The 27848-nt window shown below is 37.9% G+C and overlaps 2 protein-coding genes and 1 non-coding gene across 3 annotated transcripts; 1 reads left to right on the top strand and 2 right to left on the bottom strand.

Moving 5' to 3' along the window:
* Positions 1–436: 436 nt before the first annotated feature.
* Positions 437–21461, bottom strand: LOC121980164. Its single transcript, XM_042532127.1, has 12 exons — positions 19462–21461; positions 19416–19426; positions 18448–19348; positions 17413–18312; positions 17145–17216; positions 16063–16297; positions 15653–15906; positions 15417–15421; positions 8551–9099; positions 8027–8105; positions 7133–7260; positions 437–549 (listed from the first exon to the last, which is right to left on the bottom strand). The coding sequence occupies exons 1-12, from the start codon at positions 21459–21461 to the stop codon at positions 437–439; spliced, it is 5247 nt and encodes a 1748-aa protein (XP_042388061.1).
* Positions 21462–21500: 39 nt separating this feature from the next.
* On the bottom strand, positions 21501–22667 carry LOC121980165. The gene has a single exon (XM_042532128.1). The coding sequence runs from the start codon at positions 22665–22667 to the stop codon at positions 21501–21503; it is 1167 nt and encodes a 388-aa protein (XP_042388062.1).
* LOC121983437 lies at positions 22162–22268 on the top strand. Its single transcript, XR_006112490.1, has one exon. It is a non-coding gene; the product is annotated as a small nucleolar RNA R71 (small nucleolar RNA).
* Positions 22668–27848: the final 5181 nt, after the last annotated feature.

Raw genomic sequence — 27848 nt, forward strand, 5'->3', positions numbered from 1 at the left:
AAAAATAATAGTGGATTGCCCAACGGTGCGATCAAGAATCTCGGGTCTTAGAGTAGGAGTCGATATAGGCTTGGAACCAAGTAACCACTTGAGTCATTTTTATTACTCTTTCTTTTTCCACTTCTTTACTTTAATATGTTTCTTTCGATAAAAGAAAAAGTTTTAACGAGCAATATTCACCCCCTCTATCGTTTCTTTTCGATCCATTATATTATGGATATGGGAATTCTTATTATGGAAGAAGAATTCATCTAGTTGAAATCGATATTTACTTTATTGCTCAAAATAAAACAAACATTTTATTTTGATTATTGTACATACTTAAAGTTTAAAACATTAATAGAAATTTATAATAATACAAACATTTTATTTTGGATCTTGACAGAGTCGTAACGTACAAAAGCGCAAAAGAACTTTGGGAAAAGTTCTTAAGGCTTTACGAAGAACCACTTGAAGTCGAATCCAACTCCTCGATGGACACCGAGCCGCCGACAGAAGAGTCCGAGATCGAGGAAATTGCCGAAACAACAATCATAGCTGAAGACCCACCTAAAGACGAAGAAACCTCATTCGAGATGAGCATTGATAAAGGGGGAGTGTCTTCAGAAGAAAACAAATCAACAGGGGGAGAATCAACAGCCAAAAAGGTAAGGCAGGTATGACCTCCATCTCTTGACCAGTTGATTAATCCAATCAAGACGACATTATCGAAAGATTTTTTTTGAAATAGAAGTTATATTATCAAAAGATTTTTTCGAATTAGAAAATTTATTGTCAAAAGATTTTTGCAAATCAGAATTTATGTTGTCAAAATATTCTTGTGAATTAGAAAAATTATTAACTAATAGTAAGTTAAAAGAAACTCAATCAATAGCTTGTCAATTAAAGAATCTCGACAAACTAATAATAGATAATAACATGATACAATTTTCTGCATGCTTAATATTGTTTGCTTCAAATATGAAAAATTATGATTTGAAAAATTATGATAGATTAAAATGAAAATTTTAAATATTACAATATTAGAGAATTGGATCTAAATTTAAAAAAAAAACTTAATTTTAGAGCTTTCAACGAGAAAATTAGACATCGAATTTCTTTATAAGGCTTTGTCAAAGGAAGTGGTTGTTGTTTCAATAACCAAGAAGGCCTAGTGCCTCATCACTACCTGGAAGCCAAAGTAATGAAATAAAAATGTTTAATTAACTTTCTGATAAAAAGCATTAAGGTTGAAATTTATAATGCTTTAAAAAAAGGTTTTAAAACATGTTTTGGAAAATTTTTAGAAAAATTCTCTTTTGTAAATTGTTTTTTTTTGGAAAAATTCTCAGAAGATAATTTTACCTAAGTTAAATTTATTTTTCTGTTGCAAAATATCTAACTTAGAATTTTGTTTAACTTAGAAAATTTTCTTTTACTTAGAAATGTTTTCTAAAAGTCCATTGAAATAATTTTCAAAAGTTTCTAAGTTATAACCCTTAGATTTTTTCTTAGAACCTCATTTTTTTGTGTGATCAAAGGGGGAGAAGGAAAAGTATAAGTGTAGGGGGAGGTAGACCAAAATAAAAAAAATTCTATCTATTTGCACTTAATTGCAAAATTAGTTAGTTTAATTTTTATGTCTATTTTTACCCTTGCTTAACTTGGGTTGCTCACATCAAAAAGGGGGAGATTGTTGGAACCCCAAAGTTGTTTTGGTGTGATCAACAAGTTAAGTTAGGTCCTGTGTATTTTTAACCTTGTGTCTAAGTGTGCAGGAGCTTAGGAGCATAGGTGCTCGAGCAGAAAACTCAGCTAGCTAGAAGGACGACACACGGTGCGTCCGAGGGGCGAGGCGTTGCGGAAGAGTACATCGGCGAACGAGAAGGAAGCGTGCGGTGGTTCCGAGGGACAAGAATCCGGAGCGGAAGACTGCTCGAGGAGCAAGAGACGCAACTAGCGAGAAGGTCGGCACGGGGGTGCGACTGAGGAATGAAGACTGCGGATGAGTACGCTGGCGGACGAGAAGGAAGCACGCGGCGATTCCGAGGGACGAGAAGCCGAAGCTAAAACCCGCTCGAGAAGGCCGGAAGTTGGGTTCGGGTGAGCCCTTTTCCGGATGGCCGAGATCACCCAAGCTAGCGGAGCCGGAGCGAAAGACCTAGACTGAGACGAGCTGAACTGAAGCAGCGGTCCCGGACCGAGAAAATTCAACTTTGTTGACTTTCTTGGTCCGGGCGCCCGGATCAGTCCGGGGTGCCCGGAATGCTTCGGGCGCCCGGACCCCACTTTTTTACCGGATCGAGTTTTGACTCGATCTGAACGTTAGGGGATAAAGTTTATCCCCCCCCCCTCCCAAGGTGTCCGGAACCCTTCAGGGCGCCCCGATCAATGCTATAAATAAAGCCTTGGTCTAGAAGCTTTTCATCGATCACAAACAATTCATTTCCAACACTTGTAGGCTTTGATTTAGAGTTGAGCTTATGTATTTTTGCGCTTCATCGTTATACGAGGCTTCTCCGCCTGAAGGAGTTTTTAGTGCGATCATTTTCCTTGGATTAACAACCTCTCTGGTTGTAACCAAGTAAATCTCGGTGTGCCTCATCCTTTCTATTTTTCTGTTTAAGTTATAATTTATGCAAGTGTACTGTTGAAAGATCGAGAAGGGTTCCGTTTTTATTTTTACAGGCTATTCAACCCCCCTTCTAGCCGGCCCAGCGGTCCAACAAGAGCGAGGTCACTCTTTACCGGACTCATCGTCAGAAGGGCAATAAGTTAGAGGAAGAAGAAGTTGAAGCACTAAAATCTACAAGGCAAAGATTTTCAAGAGCTCAACTTCAAGATGGAATTCTGAAATGGACTCGGATTCGACACAAGGGTGCCTCCACCATTCACATCAATGAGTTTCGATTCTTGGAAATCAAGGATCAAGAATTTTCTTATGATGGAGATAGATCAATGGTTTGCTCTCATGGAAGGTTTTGAAGCTCTAAAGGATTCAAAAGGCAAAATCATCAAGAAGAGCAAATGGAGTCAAGAGCAAATTCAAAGTAGCGAGACAAATAATAAAATGACCAAATTGTTGGTCAATTTATTGCCAAGTAAAATTTTGATTCAAATTGAGAATTATCAAAGTGCCAAGGAAATTTGGAGAAAATTAGAGAAAATCCATTAAGAACCCTCCACTACATCAAATCAAGACAAATCTAAAGAAGGCAACTCATTGGATCAAGAAGAAGAGGAGTCCGAAGTTGAGAGGTGCTCAACATCGAAATAAGAAGTCCAAGAAGTTTTATCCTCAAAGGAGTGTAACGAAAAAAGTAAAGAGGGAGCATACTCTTTGTTTCATATACAAGAGAATGAAGATGGAGAGGCCTCCACCTCAAGGATTGAGGGGGAGCATGGAACTTCAATACCGGATATATCAAGAAGAAGTCTCTTCATCCGGATCAAATGGAGAAAGTGTCACCCTTACAAGTAAAGGTATAGAAATTTCAAATAATAAAGATCACATCATTTGTTTCGAATGTAGGAAAAAAGGACACTACAAGAGTAAGTGCCCTAAATTGGCCAAGAAGAAGAGTCAAGTGGCATCAAAAGGCAAGGATAAGCCCAAGGAGGTCGGCCCCATGGTACGCAAGGGAAAGGAGCATATTGTGTGCTTTTTGTGCAAACAAAATGGGCATTACTGGAGCCAATGTCCAAAGGGAAAGAATCTAGCCAAAGTCAAAGGAGGAAGCTCAAGTCAAGGAGAAGCTTCTAAGGGGAAACTCAAGGTATCATTTATTGAACCAACTCTTTTAACTCATGATAAAAGCATGCTAGTTCTAATTTATATCATTTCAATGTTATTTATCATGAAAATAGAAGACATGATAGGATTAAAGAAAAATATGCAGCTCTTCATGCCAAGACCATCTCACCTAAGGTTAGGAAGGTAAATAACAATCTAGGCAAAAATTCTATGGATCTTAGATATAAGCCTAGAAATAGAAATGCTCAAGGACCTAATGGAAAATTAAAATCTAAGGATTTAAGGATGAAAACCCGAGCCTTGAGGTCAAGGCTTGATAAATTGAAAAAGACCCTAAAAAGAATGGAAAATATCTTTAAGGGGTAAAATGAGAACAGCCTAGGTTTGGGAATGCAAGAGTCATCCTATGCCCATAGGTTTGGGAATGCAAGAGTCATCCTATGGCCATAGAGGTTTGGGATACAAACCTAAAGCCAAGAAGGATGTATCTTCTTATCATAGAGATTCCATATAGTTATGGAACTAACCCTAGGTCTAGGCGTCAAGCCAAGGCTACAAGGGAGGTCATCCCTAAAACTAACCTTGAGAAGACCAACGTGACTAAGGCTTCTAAGAAGCCTAAGAAAGTCACTAAGAAAGTCACAAGGGAAGTTATCCCTAGAGTTGACCTAGAGGAGAGGAGCATGATCAAGGCTTCTAAGAAACCTAGGAAGGTCATTAGGAAGGTAATTAGGGAAGTTATCTCTAGTGAATACCTAGAACACTCAAGGAACACCAATAGATTTTGGGTTCCTAGGAGTATATTCTCTACATCCTAGATGGGTTTAGAGAGTGTCAAATTTTATTGGAAGGGTGGTTAACCTAACCTTGAAAAAATTGATACTTGGAAGTCATATTAAAGGTTTTGTTATTCCTTGAGAATGAAAAGGATTAATTGATTATTCTTTGAAAGAGTAAAATGTGCCAATTTGAGGAATTGAACTTAATTTAAATTGATACAAATAAGGAAAAGTAAAAGAAATGCCAAGTTAGGAGTTTGACATTTTCTTAGGAAAATAAGAGCAATCTAGGATTAAGTTTAAGTTAGCAAAGATTTAGAGATAGATAGATAATCTAGGTATATTTATTTATGCTAATTTGCTATGATTGTTTGCCCATCATATTCCATGACATCATATTTTGCATTCATGCTTATTATGAAAAATAAATAAAAATACTATGTTATGTCATACATATATCATGTAGCAATAGTATGTTTTCTTTTAAAAATTATTTTTTTATATATGTCATAAATCATCATGCATTATTTTAAATTTATTATAATTAAGGACAATGACATTTACCAACAAATGATAAAGGATTTTATCAACAAGTAACATCGTATGTGGATGTTCATAAATTAAAATGCCTAGATAGATATACATGATTCCTTAGTTTAAGGAAAACTAAAATCTACATCTCACAAGAACCATAAGTTAACTTGTATGTGGTTTAGTGCACATTAAATATAAGTGGGGCATTAGGATGATGAATAAAACTCAAGATGTTGATTTAGTACATCTTTTGAGTTTTTTATTTCATCAAAACACATAGTTATGTGTTATCTAATCATTGGAAAAGCTAATGTACAAGTCATGTGCATTGATCCCAAAGAACATGGTTGGAAATTGGGTTTGAAAATCATTTTAAATATACTTTGAAAAACCTTAGTGAAGGCTATCTTTTGATAGTAATCACCATTAAAAAGTTAGACATAAACTAGAAGAAAACATTAAAGTTTTCAAGAGTTCTCAAGTTTATGTCAATCTTTGAAAATAGGAAGTATTTTCTTAGAAACATATTTTTCCTTGATAGTATATGTCTTAAATAATGTGTACAAGAATTTTCATGATTTTTAGAATTTTGTAGAATTATTGGAGCATTTCTGAATTTTGTCTAAAATTTGATTTCAAGAAATTAGAAGCCCAATTGATCAGCTGATCGATTGGGAGAGTTCGATCGATCAACTGATCTATTGAATTAAGTTTTCTCTTGAGTAGAAGCTCACAGAATTGATCAGTCGATCAATTGACCCTGCTTGGATCGATCGGGTGATCAATTCAAGGGCATATTCTGCTAACAGAAGCTCGTAGAATCGATCAGTGGATTGATTGTATGACTTCAATCGATTGAGTCCCAACTTCAATCGATTGGAAAGGTTAACTTTGACTGTGAAGGTCTAATTTCAGCACAATAAGCCATTTTAGTCACGTTAACTATTCCTAAACCCTATGAAATTCATTTTTGAACATTTAAGGGTAGTTTTCTTAATGAAAATAAGATTGAATTGGTTTGTTTTGCAACATCAAATTAACCAAACTTTGTTTTGCAGCATCAAATTAACCCGCTAGAATTGGAGGTAAAAATCAAATGTTAGCATACATTTTGTAGGAAAAAAATTTATCATTAAATTAACTATTTATGATCTATTGTGGTGTTAATAGCCCAAACAAGAGACTCAATGCATGTGATGGCAGCTGTTTGCCATGTAATTAAACTAATTAAATCATAATTAATAAATGATATAATTTTAATTTATTATTTATAAACTAATTAGTTAGGATTTATTTTATTTTGGAAGTTGCGCCTTTGATATGAGAATGAATGTGACAATTAACATGTAAAAATCTATCTACAAAGTACAGTTCTATGCATTTGCTCTCTCGATCAAAATCCAACTCAATTCAACATATCAATAGAAATTTGATTAATTATGAGAATCTTGCTTAATTAATTAACTCTTTCTGTACCTACTGTTGACGTTTTGGATTCAAATCCACATGAAGAGTACATTTTGGTTGGTCTACTTATTCAGACAATGACCTTAATTAGTTAGGATCCATTCTATTAGGTCTAGTTACTCGATTTGGTTACCTAGCTACTTACTTGGCTAGCCCAATATATATAATTGAATGGATTGGTCGAACTCGGATTGCCACTGATCTTATCCACTCGATCGGTACGACTAACACCGGCCACGTCTTGGAACTTCTTTTCATTAATTGCATCATGACACACAGCAACTGCTAACTGATTTCATTGTAAACCAAGTTCACCCACAAATTTACACCAAACCTCTTCGATCCACAAATTTCACGTACCTCATTTTTGCAGCTATTTATTATTTCTCCTTCTCGTTTGTTAATTTCTTCTATACACTGCCATTGTCCTTCCCAGTAGTGGATCCAGAAATTATAGCATGGAAGGGTGATCGTGATCCGAGCACAGCGAATTTTTTTTTGAATAATTAATAAATTCTATGTAATTAAAAAAATATTTTTTAAATAATTTGACATAGAAAAAGTACAATATTACGAAAAAACTTGTATAATAATATTAAAGTAGTCTACTAACAAATACATGACAATTGCATTCTTCGAAACTCAATGTTCTGAAAACGCTGTAAAATTGGCTCATTGTCGACAGTATTAAAAACATCTTTTTCGATATAGACTACCAAATTGTCATTCGTCCATTTATCTCCAATCCTGTTTCGCAAATCTGTTTTGACAATATTCATTGCCAAAAACAGCCTTTCAACGGTTACAGTAGCAACTGGAAGAAGTAAGGTTAGCTCAATCATCCGATAAACCAAAGGAAATACACGGTTCTTTATTGTTTCAATCATTTTCTTTACAAGAGCTCCCAAATCTAAAATGCCTTCAAACCATTCATCTGATATGACATCATCAATATATGTTTCAAGCTCTTGTTCAACTAACATATGCTCATTCAACTAACTTTTGTACATCAAATCTACAGAATGAGTTTCTAGGATCAAGACATGACATATAAATCAGCAAATCTGTAGTTGTTTCAGAGAAACGATTATCCATCTCATGTAGAATAATATCGATAACCTACAATTTAAAAATCAAACAATAAAAGTAAAAAGTTAATAAAGATATTACTATTTAAAAGAATTTAATTGACAGTAATTAAATAAAAAAGAATTATGAAGTTACCTCACAAAAGATTTCAACAAATTAACATTTTTTCCATCTATCTTCAAACGACTACGGCTCTTGATGTTATCTGTCATATTAATTATTTCAATGGAATGAGTGTTACAAAACTTCTTCACATAAAACATCTCATCCACAATCTCTCAACTTTTACAATTTATCTTTCACATTATTGATCAAACGCATCACATTCACAATATTTTGATATTTCTCTTGTAGAACGGTTGATAAATGATTTGTGATTGCCAAAATATGTTTCATTAATAGTAGAATAAACACAAATTCATACCTCTCCATTCTTTCAACCAAAGTTCTACTTAAACCCTTAGAAGAACGATCACCATCATCAATCAAATTTTGAAGAACCTCTATAACAGATGACCACATTTGTTCAATACGACATAAAATTGAATGATGAGACCCCCAACGTGTATCTCCAGGTCTAGCTAGACTAGTTTCTTGGTTTAGTCATCTACCAGAACTAATCTCTCCTCTTTCAAGAAGTTTAATTTTTCTGTCATGTTCAAGTTGTCGAAGTTTGTCGGCCCTTTTGCAAGATGATGCAGATGTGTTCACAACCGAACCAATAATCCACATGAAATCACAAACATATTGATTTGCTTGAGCAACAACTACAACCACTAGCTGGAGTTGATGAGCAAAACAATGAACATACAATGCATACGGATTTTCTTTCATTATCAGTGACTTTAAACCATTAAATTCTCCAGACATATTTGAAGCACCATCATATCCTTGACCCCTCAATCTCGCGACTGACAAACCATACTTAGCAAATAAAGAGTCGATTGCCTCCTTCAAACAAGCAGCTGTACGTAGTTGTTGCAACATGAACTACAGCCATAAATCGTTCAATCATCTCTCCATGTTTGTTCACATATCTAATAACAACTGTCATTTGCTCTTTCACTGAACAATCACGAGCCTCATCAAGTAGTAAAGTGAACCACCTATCTCCAAGATCAACTAAAATAGCATTTGTGGTCTCAATTGCACAAGCATTCACCAATTGCTTTTGAATTTTTGGGGCAATCATTTGATTATTTCCAAGTGCATTCATTCCAACAACTGTCGCAACTTCTGGACACTCTGAGCTATACCATTTGAGCAATTCTAAAAAATTACCTCTATTGGATGATGTCGAAGACTCATCATGTCCCCGAAAAGGCAATCCTTGTAACAACAAAAATCGAATTACTTTTAAAATCGCAGTCAAGCGTTTGCGATAAGCAACTTCGATCTCATGTTTCCCCGATGAAAATGAATACTCCACAGTTTGTCTTTGATTCTTGAAACCCTCAAACTGTATTCTTGCCTCATTGTGCGCACTACCAACTCCACCTACATGCTCATTGAATTTTTCAATTGCTTTTTTTCCAATTTATGAAACCAGATCTCGTAAACACATCATCTCCTCCAAACCCTATATTACTAGGTCTAAAAAGATAACACCAGAAACAAAAAGTTGCATCCTTTGAAACACTATACTCCAACCAATCACGGTCTTTAAACCAAACATCTTTGAAATATCTATTGTCTTTACCCATTTTTTTTCTTGGAAAATTATGTCCTCGAGGTTGACAAGGGCTCATAGCAACATATTCTTTTCGAATACGATCTCTAACACCAACATCATACTCTTCAATCAATTTTCGTAAACCAGGATCAACAACAATTTCTACTTCACTACTCAGATTTCCAATATTTTCAAATAAAATTTGCGGAGGAGGAGGTGGTGGTGGTTGTGGTGTAGGAGTAGACTCTTCATCAGGAACACTAGATGATTCAATTGAACTCCTAGGCCTCTTTGCAAAATATTTCAACATTTTCTACAAATTAAAATACATGGGAAAAAAGTATCAACATAAAGTATTATTTTACTAAACTTAATGTGAACAATTTAACAATAACACAATTAAATTATTTAGCAATATTCATCATTCATCGACACAATTCTTTAAAAAAAAACAAAATTAATTTAACATAAATTATCAATATTCACAAATCACAATTAACTAACAACTAATAAAGAAAACTAATCTTATTATATATTTGGAGTTTATACAAAAACTAAATTATAAATTATCCAACAATCAAATATACAAAATCTAAATTTTCAATTATCCAACAATCAAATATACAAAAGCAACTAAACATTTAAACAATCAAAATTTTTAATTGTTAATTGTATCATTGTAATCAAGAAACAATAAAAAAAGACCAGCAGCAACTAGGAGACTAGGAGGTGGCGGTAGCAAACAATTTCTGTGACTGTCTGTGACCGCTGGCTCCCTTACGAGTTGTGTTGGGTGGTGCCGCGGCAGGGTTTCGCCGGAGATCCTGCTGGCCGGCAAGAGCCGCTGGTCGGCAGGAGGTGGGCGACGCCGTGGCAGCATAGGCGCACAGCAGCAGTCAGTAGCACAGCGACAAAAATAAAAAAAAAGTCAAAGTCGATGTTTTCTTGGTGAGTGGTAGAAAGAAAAAAGAGGACAGAGAAAAAGGAAAATAAAAAATAAGCCTAATTTATTTATGTAAACTTTGTTCAGAATTTTAAAAACACACGTTTCTTCATTTTTGTCCTTTGACGGCGGTAAAGAGGCCCCAAATTCCTTCGCCCCCCGGTAGATCCGCCCCCCGGTAGATCCGCCCCTGGTCCTTCCTGATCAGAAAACAACTGTCTTTAATTTTACCGTAGAAATTAGAAAAGAAAAAACAATTAGTCATATTATTAAATTCAAAAATAATAATAGAAATACAAAATATAAAGCCTTATATAGCTAACTAAAAAAATCATAAATCATAAATAGAAAAAAGACTAAATTATCGTAAAAATTATAAACAAATATATATATATATATATATATATATATATATATATATATATATATATATATATATATATATATATATATATATATATATATATATATAATCTAACACTCCCTCAACCTCACAATACTATAGCTAGAAGTATTGAAAGTTTGTCAAACAAAAAAGAAAGTGTGAAGCAGAACGTGCTTTCGTAAACATATTAACAATTTATAAATTTGAAAGAAAATGAAAGACAATGTGATGGTGTCAATATGAAAATGATGACGAATAATGTGATAGTCAATTTCAATATCTTTCGTTCGCTCATGAAAAACTGAATTGTGCACAATTTAAATAACACTCTGATTATCATAATGTAACGCAGTAAGTTAATAAAGAGAGATACTCATATCCGCAAGCAACCAACGTAACCAAACTATCTCACAAGTAGTTGAGGTCATGACACGGTATTCAGCTTCTGTGAAGATTTAGAAATAACATCTTGTTTCTTACTCTTCCAAGAAATGAAGGAATCACCAAATAAAACACAGAAATCAATTGTAGATTTATGATTTGTAGGATCACCAACCTAATCAACATCAGAGTATGCACGCAACTCAAGAGATAAAATAGAAGAAAATAAAAGACTTTGAAATTGAGTGTCTCAATGATTCCTTAGAATACAAAGAATAACAACCTAATGAACTGTAGTTGGTGCAACAATAAATTGACTAACCGCATAAACAACATATACAATATCTAGACGAGTCACTATGAGATAAACAATGCTTCCAATAATAATTCGCCACAAACTAGCATCCGACAAACGTGAGCCATCAGATGAAGAATATCAAGCATTAATTTCAATAGAAGTATTAATGACTCTATTATCAGTAAGAGGTGAATGCTCAAACAGATCAGATATATACTTTGACTAGGATAAAACGATAACCTTTTAGTGAATATGCGACCTCAATGCCCAAAAATTAGCATAGTATACTCAAGTTTTTCTTAGGAAAATAACGTGCTAACTCAGAATTCAAGGAAGGAATTCCATCAGAATCATTATCAATAATAATCATGTCATCGACATTTAACATCTAACAAATAATGCTGAATTATGATTACTAGGATTAAAACTAAGTGAAATGATCACTATAGAGAACTTCTTAAACCAAGCATGAGGTGCTTGTTTAAGACCATAAATCGTTTTATGAAACCTGCAAACTTCATTAGGTTGGTGTGAAATACCAGGAGAAGGTGTTATATAAACTTCTTCATGAAGATCACAATTAGAAATGTATTCTTGATATTCATCTGAGATATTCTCCATCAACAAGTCATCTTGGTCATGGATACTTATACTTTGACATCTTAAGCAAAGTATCTCCTTGTGAGATAATTGTATATAAGTCGAAGTGTCCGAAAGTGTTTGAATAACATACAGAGGATTCATTATTCCCTACAGGGTCAAGGTTGTTACTCAAAGCCTTTGCAAAGTGTTACGACCCAGAAGTCTATCTATCCAATGAAAAATCAGACAGAATCTCCCTTGTAACAATCAAAGATACAACCTGATACATTACCACGCAGCTGATATAAAACACAACCACGCAAGTATATCAACAAAAGTGAAAATCCAAACATAACAAAAGTAATCCAAATGCATAAAGCATAATGTGCATGCCGGTACGACTTAACAATGCAACGAACCACCAAAATGAATACCAAATGGAAATCCAAATCCTCGCAAGAGTTCACTTGTTACAATATAAGTGTAGAAACCAAATATACAATATAACAAAGTGAAACACAAAGCGGGAAAACCCTCGATGTGAATGGGAATGCGCAGACAAGATCCTCCAAGCGACTCAGTCAACATCTACCTGCTAACCTAGAAATAAAATAGAAAGCAAGGGGTCGTGAGCATAAAAGATACTCAGCGAATATACAAAATAAGGTGCATGATCAATATAGTGTAACGAGTTCAACAAGATATACAGTCTCAAAGGAAGAGTAGGAACTCACCATCATATGATAACATATGTATGCATCTACTATGTAGCAAACCTACTCAGCTACAAATAATACCATGAGTAATGATAAGTAATCATCAACATGGGTACAACATCTCATAGTCATGTACCAATGAAAATAACAGTAGAACATCAGCATATGTGGAAGCTGTTGGTGCAACCTTAGGTCAAGGTTGACCTGGTTGACCTGACTCGAGTTGACCTGACTCGAGTTGTATTTTGATGTTTGACGAGAATAGAAAAGGTGTATTATGATGTTTGACAAGAATACAAACTTGGGAGATTGTGGGTGCAACCTTTGGTCAAGGTTGACCTGGTTGACCCGACTTGAGTTGACCTGATTCGGTAAAGTCCAAGTATGGAGACTTGGCACGGAAAAGTCCAAGCAGGGAGCTTGGCACGGGAAAAGTCCAAGTATGGAGACTTGGCATGGGAAAAGTCCAAGTATGGAGACTTGGCACGGAAAAGTCCAAGCAGGGAGCTTGGCACGGGAAAAAGTCCAAGTATGGAGGCTTGGCACGGGAGAAGTCCAAGTATGGAAGCTTGGAATGGGAAGTCGGAGAGGGCTCGGTAGCTCGTTCTCCGGACTAGGTCAAAGAGGGCTAGGTAGCTCGTTCTCTGGACCGGATGAAGTCGGAGAGGGCTCGATAGCTCGTTCTCCGGACTAGGTCAGAGAGGACTCGGTAGCTCGTTCTCTGGACCGGACGTGGAAGTCAGAGAGGGCTCGGTAGCTCGTTCTCCGGACTAGGTCAGAGAGGGCTAGGTAGCTCGTTCTCTGGACCGAATGAAGTCGGAGAGGGCTCGTGATTGCTTAAATCCGCAAGTGCACGGTTTATCGTCAAGTAATAAAATATCGATCCCACAGGGACTGGGTCAAGTACTAGAAATGTACGAGTTTCAATTATCCAATACGAATGATCTAATGAGAAATTTTACTCTAAATCAACAATTCAAGCGAACGAAAATCAACGAAAATATTAAGAGATAAAATCAATCCTAGGATTACGGTTTCACCACTCTAACTATTATCATGACGGTTCTCCGATAATGACTACTTATACCTAGGTTGGCTTCTTTTGTTTGAATGCAACTTTCTTTATCAAGGTATCCGAATTAGATGATCTTTCATGCTTTGAAATCCTGTCACTAGATTCCTGCAAACCTATCTATACGTCCACCAGATTCGTAAGTTGATTCCTAAAATACCAACGGCCACTTTTGGTGATCACGCTGATGTATCTACTTTCATCCGTCCCCAATCTTATGGCATACGTACACAGATGACTCTTACTTGCATAGGATCCTGTCACACAAATCCCGCAAAGCCTATCTAGTCAATTACCACTTTCACAGAAACCAATCAAAGCATCATTCAACATTTAAACAACCAACGAAAATATGCATAATCGAAAACCAGAGTTAACAACAAATCATGAACATAGTTAGGGGCTACTCCCTTAACCTAAGATTCAAACAACTACTCCATTACACCAGAGAATTCGACAATAAGATAAGGAAAAGACATTACTAATCGTCCTTGCTGATGTCGTCTATCTCCAAGTCTCAATTGCCGCCTCCCATGGTTTTAGGTTTTCTACCCTTTTATAGAGCCTCCTCTCCTTGATAGTCGGTATCACCATTGGATTGACCCTTTCCATCTTTTAAAATCATCGCCGCAATAATAGCAATCTCAATACACGGCCCGATCATGTCCTCCTCTGCTTCTTGCGTCGCTCTTCAACATCTCCGCCACGCCCGTGTTCAACGACACGCCTTGAGCGTGTTGGTCGCTGAAAACCTCGACACGCCCGTGTTTATCAACAACACGGCCGTGTTGTTCTGATACCCTGAGTAATTCGGCTGGTTTTGTGCATCCTGTCATCAGAATTCAACGCAAAGCAGTATCCTTCGTCCAAATATGTTAAACCAAATAAAAACTAACAAATATGCTTCTAACAAGATAAAATGAGATGAAATGCATATATGTTTTATGCTCAAAACTGTACATGAGTTGCACACATCAAAAATCCCCACACTTGAACATTTGCTTGTCCTCGAGCAAAGAAAAATAAAGACAATCTATGTGTGGAAATCATGAAAACAGTTATTGGCAATTCATCCCAAGGTATAAAATTGGTCTTAATTTTCTCAAGTCATTCCCTGCAGCTTAGCTCAAAAGATCCCCGTTTAGTGCATGTGAAGAAATCAACCCCCCAAGGTTTTGGATACCAATCTAGATTCATCACCCCTATTACCGTGTTCCTCTCCTTTCTAGTGTAGAGGCACTTACCTGCCCTAACACTTGGTTCATCCCCTCAATATCACACAAGGTCTCAAAGGACCACCCTCGAGAAGAAAAGAAAGAAGGAATTAGCAGTGGTCATTTCCCCAGTAACTAGTTGACCTCAAAAGGGCACCTTCTTTAGGTGTTTCCCTAGTAGCTACCTAATCTCAAAGGGGTGCGCCAAAAGAAATTCCATCTCCCTTTTTTTTTTTTTTTTTTTTTTTTACAAAAACTCCTAGGAGAAGTGTTTATCCAGTAACCAAAATGCTCATGAAAGTCACCATAGAAAATTGAGTACTAATCCGGTAAAGAAATTTAAATCCTTTTCAAATGCCGCCACCTTAGGGGTTGTGTGAAAAGTGAAACAGGGTTCTTAATGAATAAGCCATAAAGAATTTCCTAGATCCAACTAATAATCAAGTTATACTACAAGAGATGAGAGGGCAACAAAGTATCAAAGACTCTTGAACACATAGTGTCTATATCAATCAAAACAAGAGGTATATATAAAACTGATTAGATGAAACCGAATCTAAAACAGGAATGCAAAAACTTAAAAACGAACAACCAAAGATAAAGAAAAATAACTAGAAAAGAGGTCACCTAAGATCTGCGATCATCTTCCTCTTGCCATCTTCTCCTTTGCTCTGCACGAAATTCACTTTCTTCTTGCCAAAATTTTTCCTCACGCTCTCTTCTAGCGGCCTCAACTACAAAATACTTCTCAGTATTAGAAAAAAAACAGTTAGCCCCTTCCATATACCTGTCAACTCGCTCATAATGCTTCTCTGAAGTATGAGCAAACTGCTCCCACATGTTTCTATCCGCAGTATGCTTTTCTCTGAAATCCTCAAACGATGTACGAAATCCTGAAAAATCAAAAACAGAAGGTCCTGCAGAAACATCATCAGTAATAGTCCTAGGGGACTCCGGTATGAAGGAAGAAACCTGGGGTACCGGTACATGCGGTGGAATAGATGGCTCTCCTACTGTGGGTAGATCTTGGGTCCTAACATCCTTAAAAAGCCAATTACGTGTATTGCGAATGGTTGTAAGGCTATTATTTGGAAGAGGGATTTTAATATCATTTTGTAACATCAAACAGTATCCCTCCTCTAATCTCCCAATCATCTTCATATTTAAACATGCATCCAAATCCAATCGCGGACTAACCGGGCAAGTCTCCAATCCATCCAACTCACACCCTAAAGCTAATGCAATCTTAGTCAAAAGTCCTCCAATAACAATTACTCCAGTCGAGCTATTCCCAATTTTCACAAAATGTCTAACTAGGTGAGCTCCAGAATCAATTTTAACATCATTAATCATGGCCCATAAAAACTGCAATTCACTTAGCCTGGCTACCCCAACACTGTCCCCTCTCCCAAAAATAGTATTCGCCATGAATCTATGAAGATAGCGAAAAATTGGATTAGGGATATTAGATGATTTGGATCTAGAGGCATCATAGGGCATAGAGTCTAAGGCAATTTCTCTCCAAAATGTATACACACAAAAATTTCGATGTATTTGCCTCTCCCCTCCAACAGGAAAATCGAAAATTTCATTAAACTCCTTCAAATCCATCCTATAATCGATATTCCTCAACCGAAACTTAATCAATCCTTCCTCACAATTTCTTCCTTGAATTATTTCGGCCGACATGGAACTAAGGAATTCTAAAGTTATACTAGGGTAGGAAGGGTAATGGCTAGTCAAAAATTGTCCCCATCCCATCCTATTTGCCATCCAATATATATCTTCCTTAATACCTAGCGCAGCAATTGTATAAGAGTCCATATATCTAGTGGAAACTATTTTTCGTTTTTCAAGCTTGTCAAAACGAGATTTATGAATATCATCACGAAAGATTAAACCAAAAGGGTTATCAGACCGATCACCTTGGTCTTGCGCTTTCCGTTTTCCTTTGTCTTTTGAAGAAGAGGGTGCCTTCCCCGTTTTCACACGCTTGCTCATCTTTGCCGGAGGAAAATCTTCACCGGTGCACGTTTTAGAATTGAATGAGAAGAACGCAGACGATCGGAAACTGCTCTGGAACCAACGGCGAAAACTTCGAAGAGTCACGGGCGTGTTCTGACCTAAAACCCGTCGTGCCTATTTAAAAACCCTACGGCACGCCCGTGTCTCCTGACACGCCTTGAGCGTGTTGGTCGCTGAAAACATCTCCACGCCCGCATTTCCCGACACGCCCTGAGCGTGCTGTCTTCTGGAAAACCCGACAGCCACCAACATACCTGACAGCAACCAACACGGGCGTGTTTGAAATTTGCACGGCCGTGTTCTCCTCTGTTACCTGGGCAGTTGCTCTGCAAATAAAATGAAAAATAAAATGAAAAAGAAAATAAAAGATAAAAGTATAAGGTAAGAAATTAGGTTGCCTCCCAACTAGCGTTTGTTTATGGTCATTAGCTTGACCAATATGATGTTACTCAAGTGGACTCGAGGAGGTTCTGCTCTCCTCCCTTAGGAGTTGGTTCGCTCAGATATTTTTTTAGCCTTTGCCCATTCACTTTGAAGACTCCGGTGGTTTCATTCGATATATCCACAGCTCCATAAGGATAAACTTTCTTCACTTCAAAAGGACCCGACCATCTGGATTTAAGCTTTCCTGGAAAGAGTTTCAATCGAGAGTTGAACAATAATACAAGATCACCCTCTTGGAATTCCCTACGCATAATGTGTTGATCATGCCAACGCTTAGTCCTTTCTTTATAGGATTTTGCATGCTCATAAGCGTCAAGTCGGAGTTCTTCTAGTTCATCAAGCTGAAGCCTTCTTTTCTCTCCGGCATTCTTTAGATCGAAATTCAATAATTGTATTGCCCAGAAAGCCTTGTGTTCCAACTCTACAGGAAGATGACAAGATTTCCCATACACCAAGCGAAACGGCGTCATACCAATAGGAGTCTTGTAAGCTGTCCGATATGCCCATAGAGCGTCATCCAATTTTTCTGACCAATCTGTTCGTGAATGCTTCACAGTTTTCTCTAAAATGCTTTTGATTTCTCTATTTGATACTTCCACTTGTCCACTGGTTTGGGGGTGATACGGAGAGGCAATCTTATGAGTTACTCCATACTTTTTGAGAAGATTTTCAAATTGTCTTTCAATGAAGTGTGAACCTCCATCGCTAATCACCGCTCGAGGAATTCCAAATCTAGGAAATAAGATTTTCTTAAAAAGTTTTATCACAGTCTTCGCGTCATTCGTTGGAGATGGTATAGCTTCAACCCACTTTGATACGTAGTCCACTGCTACCAGAATGTAGATATTGTTATGAGACGGGGGAAATGGTCCCATGTAATCAATCCCCCAAACATCGAAAAGTTCAACTTCTAGAATTGAATTCAGTGGCATCTCATGTCTCTTGGAAATGTTCCCCGTCCTTTGGCATCTATCACAAGTCAATACATAATCACGAGCATCTCTGAAAATATGTGGCCAATAAAATCCTGCATGAAAGACTTTAGCAGCTGTCTTCGAAGTACTTGCATGACCGCCATATGATGAAGAATGACAATGATAAAGTATATCTTTTATTTCATCCTCCGGTACACATCTCCTGTAAATAGTATCAGCACACTTCTTGAAAAGCAGTGGATCATCCCATACATAGTTCTTGATATCGCCAAAAAACTTCTTTCTCTGTTGGTAACTCATCTGATGAGGTAAAATTCCACAAGCTAGAAAATTTGCGTAGTCTGCGTACCATGGAGAATCAATCCTTTTTATAGCAAGGAGATGTTCATCTATAAAACAGTCATCAATTGGAAGATCTTCCTCCTTGGTCCCACTCTGTCCCTGATATAGTCTTGATAAGTGATCCGCTACCACATTCTCAGTTCCCTGCTTATCCTTTATTTCTAAATCAAATTCTTGCAAAAGAAGAATCCATCTTATGAGCCTTGGCTTAGCATCCTTTTTGCTCAATAGATATCTTATGGCCGCGTGATCTGTGTAAACAATAACCTTAAAGCCAACGAGGTATGATCTGAATTTATCCAAGGCAAAAACAATTGCTAAGAGTTCCTTCTCCGTAGTTGCGTAGTTCATCTGAGCATCATCCAGAGTTCGGCTAGCATAATAGATCGCATGTACCTTCCGGTCTCTTCTTTGTCCCAAGACTGCTCCCACTGCATAGTCACTCGCATCACACATGATTTCAAAAGGTAAGGTCCAATCGGGAACTTGCATTATCGGAGCTGAGATCAAAGCTTCCTTCAACCTGGAAAAAGCATCCAAACAATTTTCATCAAAAAGAAATTCAGTTTCCTTAATTAACAAATTTGTCAAAGGTTTAGAGATCTTTGAAAAATCTTTGATGAAACGCCGGTAGAATCCTGCATGTCCTAACAAACTTCGCACTCCCTTAACGTTTGTCGGTGGAGGTAGATTTTCAATTACTTCCACCTTTGCCGTGTCTACTTCAATTCCTCGCTCTGAAACCAAATGTCCTAGCACAATGCCTTCTCTTACCATAAAGTGGCATTTTTCCCAGTTTAAAACCAAGTTTGTTTCTTCGCATCTCTGCAGAACATTAACCAAATTGGACAAGCAAGTATCAAAGTTAGTACCATAGACTGAAAAATCATCCATAAAAACTTCCATAATATTCTCAATCATATCAGAAAAAATAGCCATCATACAACGTTGAAAGGTAGCTGGTGCATTGCAAAGACCAAAAGGCATTCTCCTATAGGCAAAGGTACCATAAGGACATGTAAACGTGGTTTTTTCCTGGTCATTTGGATGTATAGGGATTTGATAAAAACCAGAATACCCATCTAGAAAACAGAAATAGGAGTGTTTTGCCAACCTTTCTAACATCTGATCAATGAATGGAAGTGGGAAGTGATCTTTCCTAGTTTCTTTGTTTAATTTCCGATAGTCAATACACATTCTCCACCCCGTAACCGTCCTAGTGGGAATCAACTCATTATTTGAATTTCTAACTACTGTCATCCCACCTTTCTTTGGCACAACATGAACCGGACTTACCCATTCACTATCAGAGATTGGATAAATTATTCCTGCATCTAGTAATTTCAAAACCTCTTTCTTGACCACTTCTTTCATGTTAGGATTAAGCCTCCTTTGTCTCTCAACTGAAGGTTTAAAATCTTTCTCGAGCAAAATTCTATGCATGCATAATGAAGGGCTAATCCCTTTTATGTCTTCAATGGTATATCCTATGGCTTTAATATGCATTCTAAGCACATGGAGCAGCTTTTCAGTATCTACTTCATTTAAACTCGCATTTACAATCACGGGGAATGTAGAATTATCACCAAGAAATTCATACCTGAGGGTTGATGGAAGAGGTTTAAGTTCTACCTGCGGTGATTCATGGTTTTCACTTTCCAATGATTTTTGTTCTAACCTCGCTTCTTCAGTCATATGCCGCACAAGGTTGATTTGTCCTCCATCTTCACTGCTCTTTGCAACGTCTTCATCATCCGAGTATGCATCCAGTGTATCGCTGAATCCGAGAAACGGTTCTTCCTCTTCTTCAACCATCTGCACCTCATCAATCCTGCAACACACATTCTGCAGGAAGGGTTGTTTAATAGCTTTAGACAAATCAAACTCAATTTTTTCGCTACCTACGGCTAACGACAGCTTGTGATTTTTAACATCAATTACGGCTCTTGCAGTGGCCAAGAAAGGTCTTCCTAGTATAATAGGTATGTATGGATCTTCATCCATTTCTAGAACAACAAAATCTGCAGGAACGACAAATTTCCCAACCGTGACAGGTACATTTTCCAATATACCTAAAGGATATCTCACAGAGCGATCAGCAAGTTGCAAAGCTAGTGTTGTAATTTTCAATTCACCCAAGTTTAATTTCTTACACAGTGAAAATGGAATAAGATTGACACTAGCTCCTAGATCACAAAAAGCTTTATCAAAGTTATGATTCCTAATCATGCATGGGACTGAAAAACTACCTGGATCCTTGAGTTTAGGAGGTAACCTGTTTTGAATTAAAGCACTACATTCCTCCGTCAGTGCTACCGTTACGCTCTCCTCAATTTTCCTTTTGTTTGTCAATATGTCTTTCAGAAATTTTGAGTATGTGGGCATTTGCTGCAAGGCTTCTGTGAATGGAATGTTAATATACAACTTCCTTAGGACATCAAGAAACTTACCAAATTGTTCATCAAGTTTGGCCTTAATTATCCTCTGAGGGAATGGAATCGGTGGTTCGTATTTTTCTACGTGTGCATGGGTTTTTTGGCCTTCAGATATTTTTTTTGTCTTTTCAGAAGTAGAGAATGACACGGGCGTGCTGTTCATTCCGACAGGGGCGTGCTGTTCGCTGGAGGATCTCTCGGTGATTGGCACGGGCGTGCTAATCACCACGTCCTGGTCGTGTTCTTCTCTGTCCGGAAATAGCTTTGGGTTATCCTTGAGCTCATTTACTCTCTTTCCACTCCTCAAGGTAATCGCATTACAATGCTCCACAGGATTTGTTTCTGGTCTTCCCGAAAATCTCCCTGTTACTCTCGAGGGCGAATCGGCGACCTGCTCAAGTTGATTTTCCAACATTTTAGTATGATTCGCTAAATTATCTATCTTACCGGATATTTAAGAGATTGCTTCGGCTGTCTCTGAATGCTTCCGATTAGATTCCACCATGTGTTGTCGATATTCATCATTTTGTTTCGATTGGGTAGCAATGAAGTTTTCCATCATAACTTCCAAGTTAGACTTCTTCTCTTGCTGAAATCCTCCAGACGCTCCATAATTATTCTGCCCGGATTGATTTTGATTATTTCTGTAGGAAAAATTTGGATGATTTCTCCATCCTGGATTGTAGGTATTTGAATACGGATTGTTGTTTGGCTTTTGAGCATAGTTATTTATCGCATCAACTTGTTCTACCTGCGCTCCGGTAGGTTGCGTGACCATTATTTGGCAATTCATAGCTGAATGTCCTGTCACTCCACAAATCTCACAGATGATACTAGAAACAGCATTAACATTAAAATTTTCAAATTTATAGGTTAATGCATCAACCTTTGCCGCAAGACTATCTAAAGCGCTCACCTCATACTTACCTGCCAATCGAACAGGATTCTCTCTCTCTATCGCCCATTGGTGATGATTCAATGCCACACTTTCGATAATATCGAATGCCTCCTCTAAGGTTTTGTTCATGAGCGCACCACCTGCAGCAGAGTCTAAAGAGACTTTAGTAGAGTAGGAAATTCCGTTATAAAAGGTATGGATTACGAGCCATTTCTCCAGTCCGTGATGTGGGCATTGCTGCAGTAGTCCTTTAAATCGGTCCCAAGCTTCAAAAAGAGATTCTCCATCTTTTTGCGTAAAATTTGTGATTTGGTGACGGAGTGAAGCAGTCTTGCTTGGTGGAAAATACTTATCTAAAAATTTCTGCTCGAGTTGCTCCCATGTTGTGATACAGTCCGATGGAAGCGAATGTAACCAAGCTCGTGCTTTGTCCCTTAAAGAGAAAGGGAAAAGTCGCAATCTGATCGCATCTGCAGAGGCTCCATTATATTTAAGAGTTTCACAGAATTCCAGAAACACTTCCATATGAAGATTTGGATCCTCCGTAGGTGCTCCTCCAAACTGATGTTGTTGGATCATATTCAGTAAAGCAGGCTTCAGTTCAAAGTTATTTGCTTCAATTGGAGGCCTTCTAATACTAGATCTCAGGCCTCTAGCACTTGGCGCAGCATAGTCTCTCAACAGCTTGTTCTCTACCTGATTGTTCTCTTCTTGATTGGCCATTTCTCGTTGTTTTTGAAGTCGTCTCTGAGTGCGAAAGGTTCGTTCTATTTCAGGATCAACTTCAAGAAGGACTCCTCCTTGACCTGACCTAAGCATTCAACGAGAAAGGAATACTTCCAAATATAGAAAATCGAGTTGCAAAATTGGAAAACACAATTATGGAAAATGAATAAGAAAAATTACATAGAAATCTGGATTAATCAAACTGCAATATTCTAATATTGACACAGTCCCCGGCAACGGCACCAAAAACTTGATTGCTTAAATCCGCAAGTGCACGGTTTATCGTCAAGTAATAAAATATCGATCCCACAGGGACTGGGTCAAGTACTAGAAATGTACGAGTTTCAATTATCCAATACGAATGATCTAATGAGAAATTTTACTCTAAATCAACAATTCAAGCGAACGAAAATCAACGAAAATATTAAGAGATAAAATCAATCCTAGGATTACGGTTTCACCACTCTAACTATTATCATGACGGTTCTCCGATAATGACTACTTATACCTAGGTTGGCTTCTTTTGTTTGAATGCAACTTTCTTTATCAAGGTATCCGAATTAGATGATCTTTCATGCTTTGAAATCCTGTCACTAGATTCCTGCAAACCTATCTATACGTCCACCAGATTCGTAAGTTGATTCCTAAAATACTAACGGCCACTTTTGGTGATCACGCTGATGTATCTACTTTGATCCGTCCCCAATCTTATGGCATACGTACACAGATGACTCTTACTTGCATAGGATCCTGTCACACAAATCCCGCAAAGCCTATCTAGTCAATTACCACTTTCACAGAAACCAATCAAAGCATCATTCAACAATTTAAACAACCAACGAAAATATGCATAATCGAAAACCAGAGTTAACAACAAATCATGAACATAGTTAGGGGCTACTCCCTTAACCTAAGATTCAAACAACTACTCCATTACACCAGAGAATTCGACAATAAGATAAGGAAAAGACATTACTAATCGTCCTTGCTGATGTCGTCTATCTCCAAGTCTCAATTGCCGCCTCCCATGGTTTTAGGTTTTCTACCCTTTTATAGAGCCTCCTCTCCTTGATAGTCGGTATCACCATTGGATTGACCCTTTCCATCTTTTAAAATCATCGCCGCAATAATAGCAATCTCAATACACGGTCCGATCATGTCCTCCTCTGCTTCCTGCGTCGCTCTTCAACATCTCCGCCACGCCCGTGTTCAACAACACGCCTTGAGCGTGTTGGTCGCTGAAAACCTTGACACGCCCGTGTTTATCAACAACACGGCCGTGTTGTTCTGATACCCTGAGTAATTCGGCTGGTTTTGTGCATCCTGTCATCAGAATTCAACGCAAAGCAGTATCCTTCGTCCAAATATGTTAAACCAAATAAAAACTAACAAATATGCTTCTAACAAGATAAAATGAGATGAAATGCATATATGTTTTATGCTCAAAACTGTACATGAGTTGCACACATCAGCTCGGTAGCTCGTTCTCCGGACTAGGTCAGAGAGGGCTCGGTAGCTCGTTCTCTGGACCGGACGTGGAAGTCGGAAAGGGCTCGGTAGCTCATTTTCCAGACTCGGTCAGAGAGGGCTCGGTAGCTCGTTCTCTAGACCGGGAAGGCTTTAGGATTTAGGGCTGAGAAGCTCTAAGTCATTGGATCGGTCTGGTGACCGATCCAGTGATACTCAGATTTATCTGATCGGTCTGGTGACCGATCAGTAACCAAATAGTGGCTCACTGTAGTTTATCTGATCGGTCCACAGACCGATCAGGAAACGATCAGGAAATGATCAGAAAGCTACTGATCGTTTCCTGATCGGTCTGTGGACCGATCAGGCTTTGAAGCCAACTCTCACAGAGAGTTGGCTGATCGGTCTGGGGACCGATCAGCCTAGGGTCTGATCGGTCCACAGACCGATCAGGAGATTCCCAGACCGATCAGGTTGGAGCCTGATCGGTCCAGGCCTAGCCGTTGCGACACAACGGCTAGATTTCTGTGTTGCTCTTTGTCTTCTTCTCAGGTGCAGCAGGTGCAGGATATATATCGAGGTCAAGGGCCTCTACAGCAACTGCTCTTCCACTTCCCACTTACTGCGATTTGAGCTTTGCTGAGCTTCTTTTTGCTGAAGCTTCGTGTGAGCTTCCCTCGACTGCTGCTGTTGACATCGTGAAGTTGCTGCTTCATCGAACTCCAGTCGACAACGAGAAGGCAAGCAAAGTGTTCTTACATTCATATTGTTTTTTTTTTCTTGCTCTATTTTTGTACTCCATTCTTGCTGTTGCAAGAGAGATTGTGGCGAGGTTTCTCCACCCAGAAGGAGTTCTTATTAGCCGATTTTCTGGGGTCTCATCCACCGACGGATTGATAGGATTCGTCCACCTTACGGACACGCCGAGGAGTAGGAGTATCATCTCCGAACCTCGTTATATCATTGCGTTTGAGGTTTGCCCTTTTCCATTTTCGTTTCTACGTTTATTTCCGCCGCACTAACCTAAATTGTAGGAAGAAATGAAAATTTGGGGTCGGCTATTCACCCCCCCTCTCTAGCCGCATCCGAAGGTCCTAACAAGTGGTATCAGAGCAAGGTTGCTCTTCGTCGGATTAACACCCGGGGGAGCACAAGCTAGAGAATGGATCGACTTGGAGAAGACATCACGATTCCACCCTTCTACGATCGCGACGACTTCACGTATTGGAAGGTAAGAATGAAGTATTTTCTTATGACTAACCTAGTCCATTGGAATTATGTACAAGTAGGTTTTACTCCTCCGATGGATAAAGAAGGAGAACCTCTCGAGAAGAAGAAGTGGACGAAGGAACAAATCCACCAATCCATAATCAACGACGAGGTAACGAAAATCTTTGAATTTTCATTACCTAATGATATCTTGTGTAAGATAGGTGGATACAACGATGCCAAGGAGTTGTGGAACAACTTGGCTAAGTTCCATGAGGAGAGCTCCAATTCAAGTCATGAAGAGGAGTCAAGTGAGCCAACTAGCTCGCATCATGGAGGTATGGAATTAGAAGTTGAGGGCTACTCAACATCTAAGGAAGACGAGGAGAAGAGTTCTTCTTCGAGATTGGAGCAAGAAGAAGAAGCCTCTACCTCCGGAAGGGATGAAGGAGAGAGCTTATATCCATCCTCAACCCTAGGTAACTCAAGCAACTTAATTTCAAGTAAATTACATATAATGTGCTTTGAGTGTAGGGAATATGGACATTACAAGAGTAAATGTCCAAAGAGGATTAGGAAGACTCCACCGGCGCCAAAGGTCAAGGAAGCCGGAGTCCCGATACGCAAGGGCAAGGAGCACGTGGTGTGCTTCCAATGCAAGCAAAAGGGACATTATAGGAGCCAATGTCCGAGGGGGAGGCAACCTCACAAGGACAAGAGACCAAGCACATCTATGGGGGGAGCTAAGGCAAACCCTAAGGTACCCTTTAAGACACATTCTAGTAGCTTTATTGCAATTGTCAATAATAAGCATGATAACCATAGAAACCGATACATGTGCTTAGGTGCCAAACATGTTAGCCTAGATAAGGACAATACTAGAAATGCCAACCCTAAAATTAACTCATCTAAGGTAAGGAAAACCTAGATAGGAATCCCAAAACAACTAGACATATGCCTAGGAATACCTCAAAGAAAAATGACAAATTAAAACTTGAGGTATTAGAGAAGGAAAATCAAGTCTTGAGGTCAAGACTTGACACCTTAGAAAAGGCCCTTAAGAATTTGGAAAAGTCAACTCTAGGGTCTAAGGGTCAAAAACCAAAGCCCAAGGACATGAGAGGTTTGGGTCACAAACCTAAGTCTCAAGTGGTCAAGCCCACTTATCATGATGTTCCATTCGATTATGGAACAAGACCTAGGGCTAGGAAGATCATCACCAAGGTCACAAGGGGAGTCACCCCTAGAGTTGATCTTGATGAGTCCCAAATGACCAAGGTTTTAAAGCCTAAGAGAGTCATTAGGAGGGTTGCTAGGGAAGTCATCCCTAGTGAATATTTAGTGAACCCAATGAGCTCAAATAGGTATTGGGTTCCTAGGAGCGTGATTCCATCACGCTAGATGGATTAGGGTATGCCAACCTTAATTGGATAGGTAGTTAACCTAATCATGGCAAAAGGTGGCATTTTAGGAATTTTCAAGGTGTAATCAAGCCTTGAAAATGAAATTAAAAATTATTCATTCCTAAAGTGATTAGGATGTGCCAACCACATTTGAGGAGTTTTCTAGGGTCCATCTAATTGGCACATAATGATCTAAAAATCTTTAGTATATGATTTTAGGTCTATTACACTTAGGAATATAGAATTTATGGTAAAATGATCAAAATTATCAAAAATGGCAACTAAGGCTAGAATTATGTATTTTCTATACCTTTATATGTTATTTGCCAAATATTGTTTGTCATATGCCATATCATGACATCATATTTAATTTATTATCATTTGAAATGTCATGATAATGCTTAGGTTAGTTGTATGTCATGCCTTATTTAAGTTTCATACTTTATGCCATGACATCATGACATTGGCACATATGTTCACTTATGATACTGTTTTATGCCATGTCATCATCTCTTGCATTTATGATCAATTAAATTGATTTAAGGTTAAAAACCACAATTTGATATGGAGATCAAATTGTTGTTTAGAAAATGCATGAGAACTTAGCTTAAGATGACCTAAACCCATATCTCACATCAAAATTGACTTGGATGTGTTTGATACACCTTAGATGTGTGTGAGATATTAGGATGATGAGTTAGGATCAAGGTGCATAGTTCTCGTACCTAGATAAACCTAATTCGGAATTGAGGATCATAGGGAAAACTTGTGTACAAGTCATGTACATTTAGCCCTAAGATTGTGATCCTAAATTGAATGGTTTAAAATCATTTCAAAATTGATTTGAAAAACCTTGATAAAGCTTTTCTAGTGATAGCATTCATCATTGAGCAAGTTGATACAAAGATGGATTAACCTTGAGCTATTTCAAAGTTTTTCGAACTTTGTATCAAGATTTAAAAATGGAAGTTATTTTCATAGAAAACTATTTTTCCATGATAATATATGTTATGAGGAATGTATCCTCAAAATTTTACAATTTTTAGAATTTTCTGTGATTTTTTAGGGGTTTCTGAATTTCGGGAGAAAAATCAGAAAT

This window comes from Zingiber officinale, chromosome 5A (genome assembly GCF_018446385.1).
Source record: "Zingiber officinale cultivar Zhangliang chromosome 5A, Zo_v1.1, whole genome shotgun sequence".
In the NCBI taxonomy this organism is placed as follows: Eukaryota; Viridiplantae; Streptophyta; class Magnoliopsida; order Zingiberales; family Zingiberaceae; genus Zingiber; species Zingiber officinale.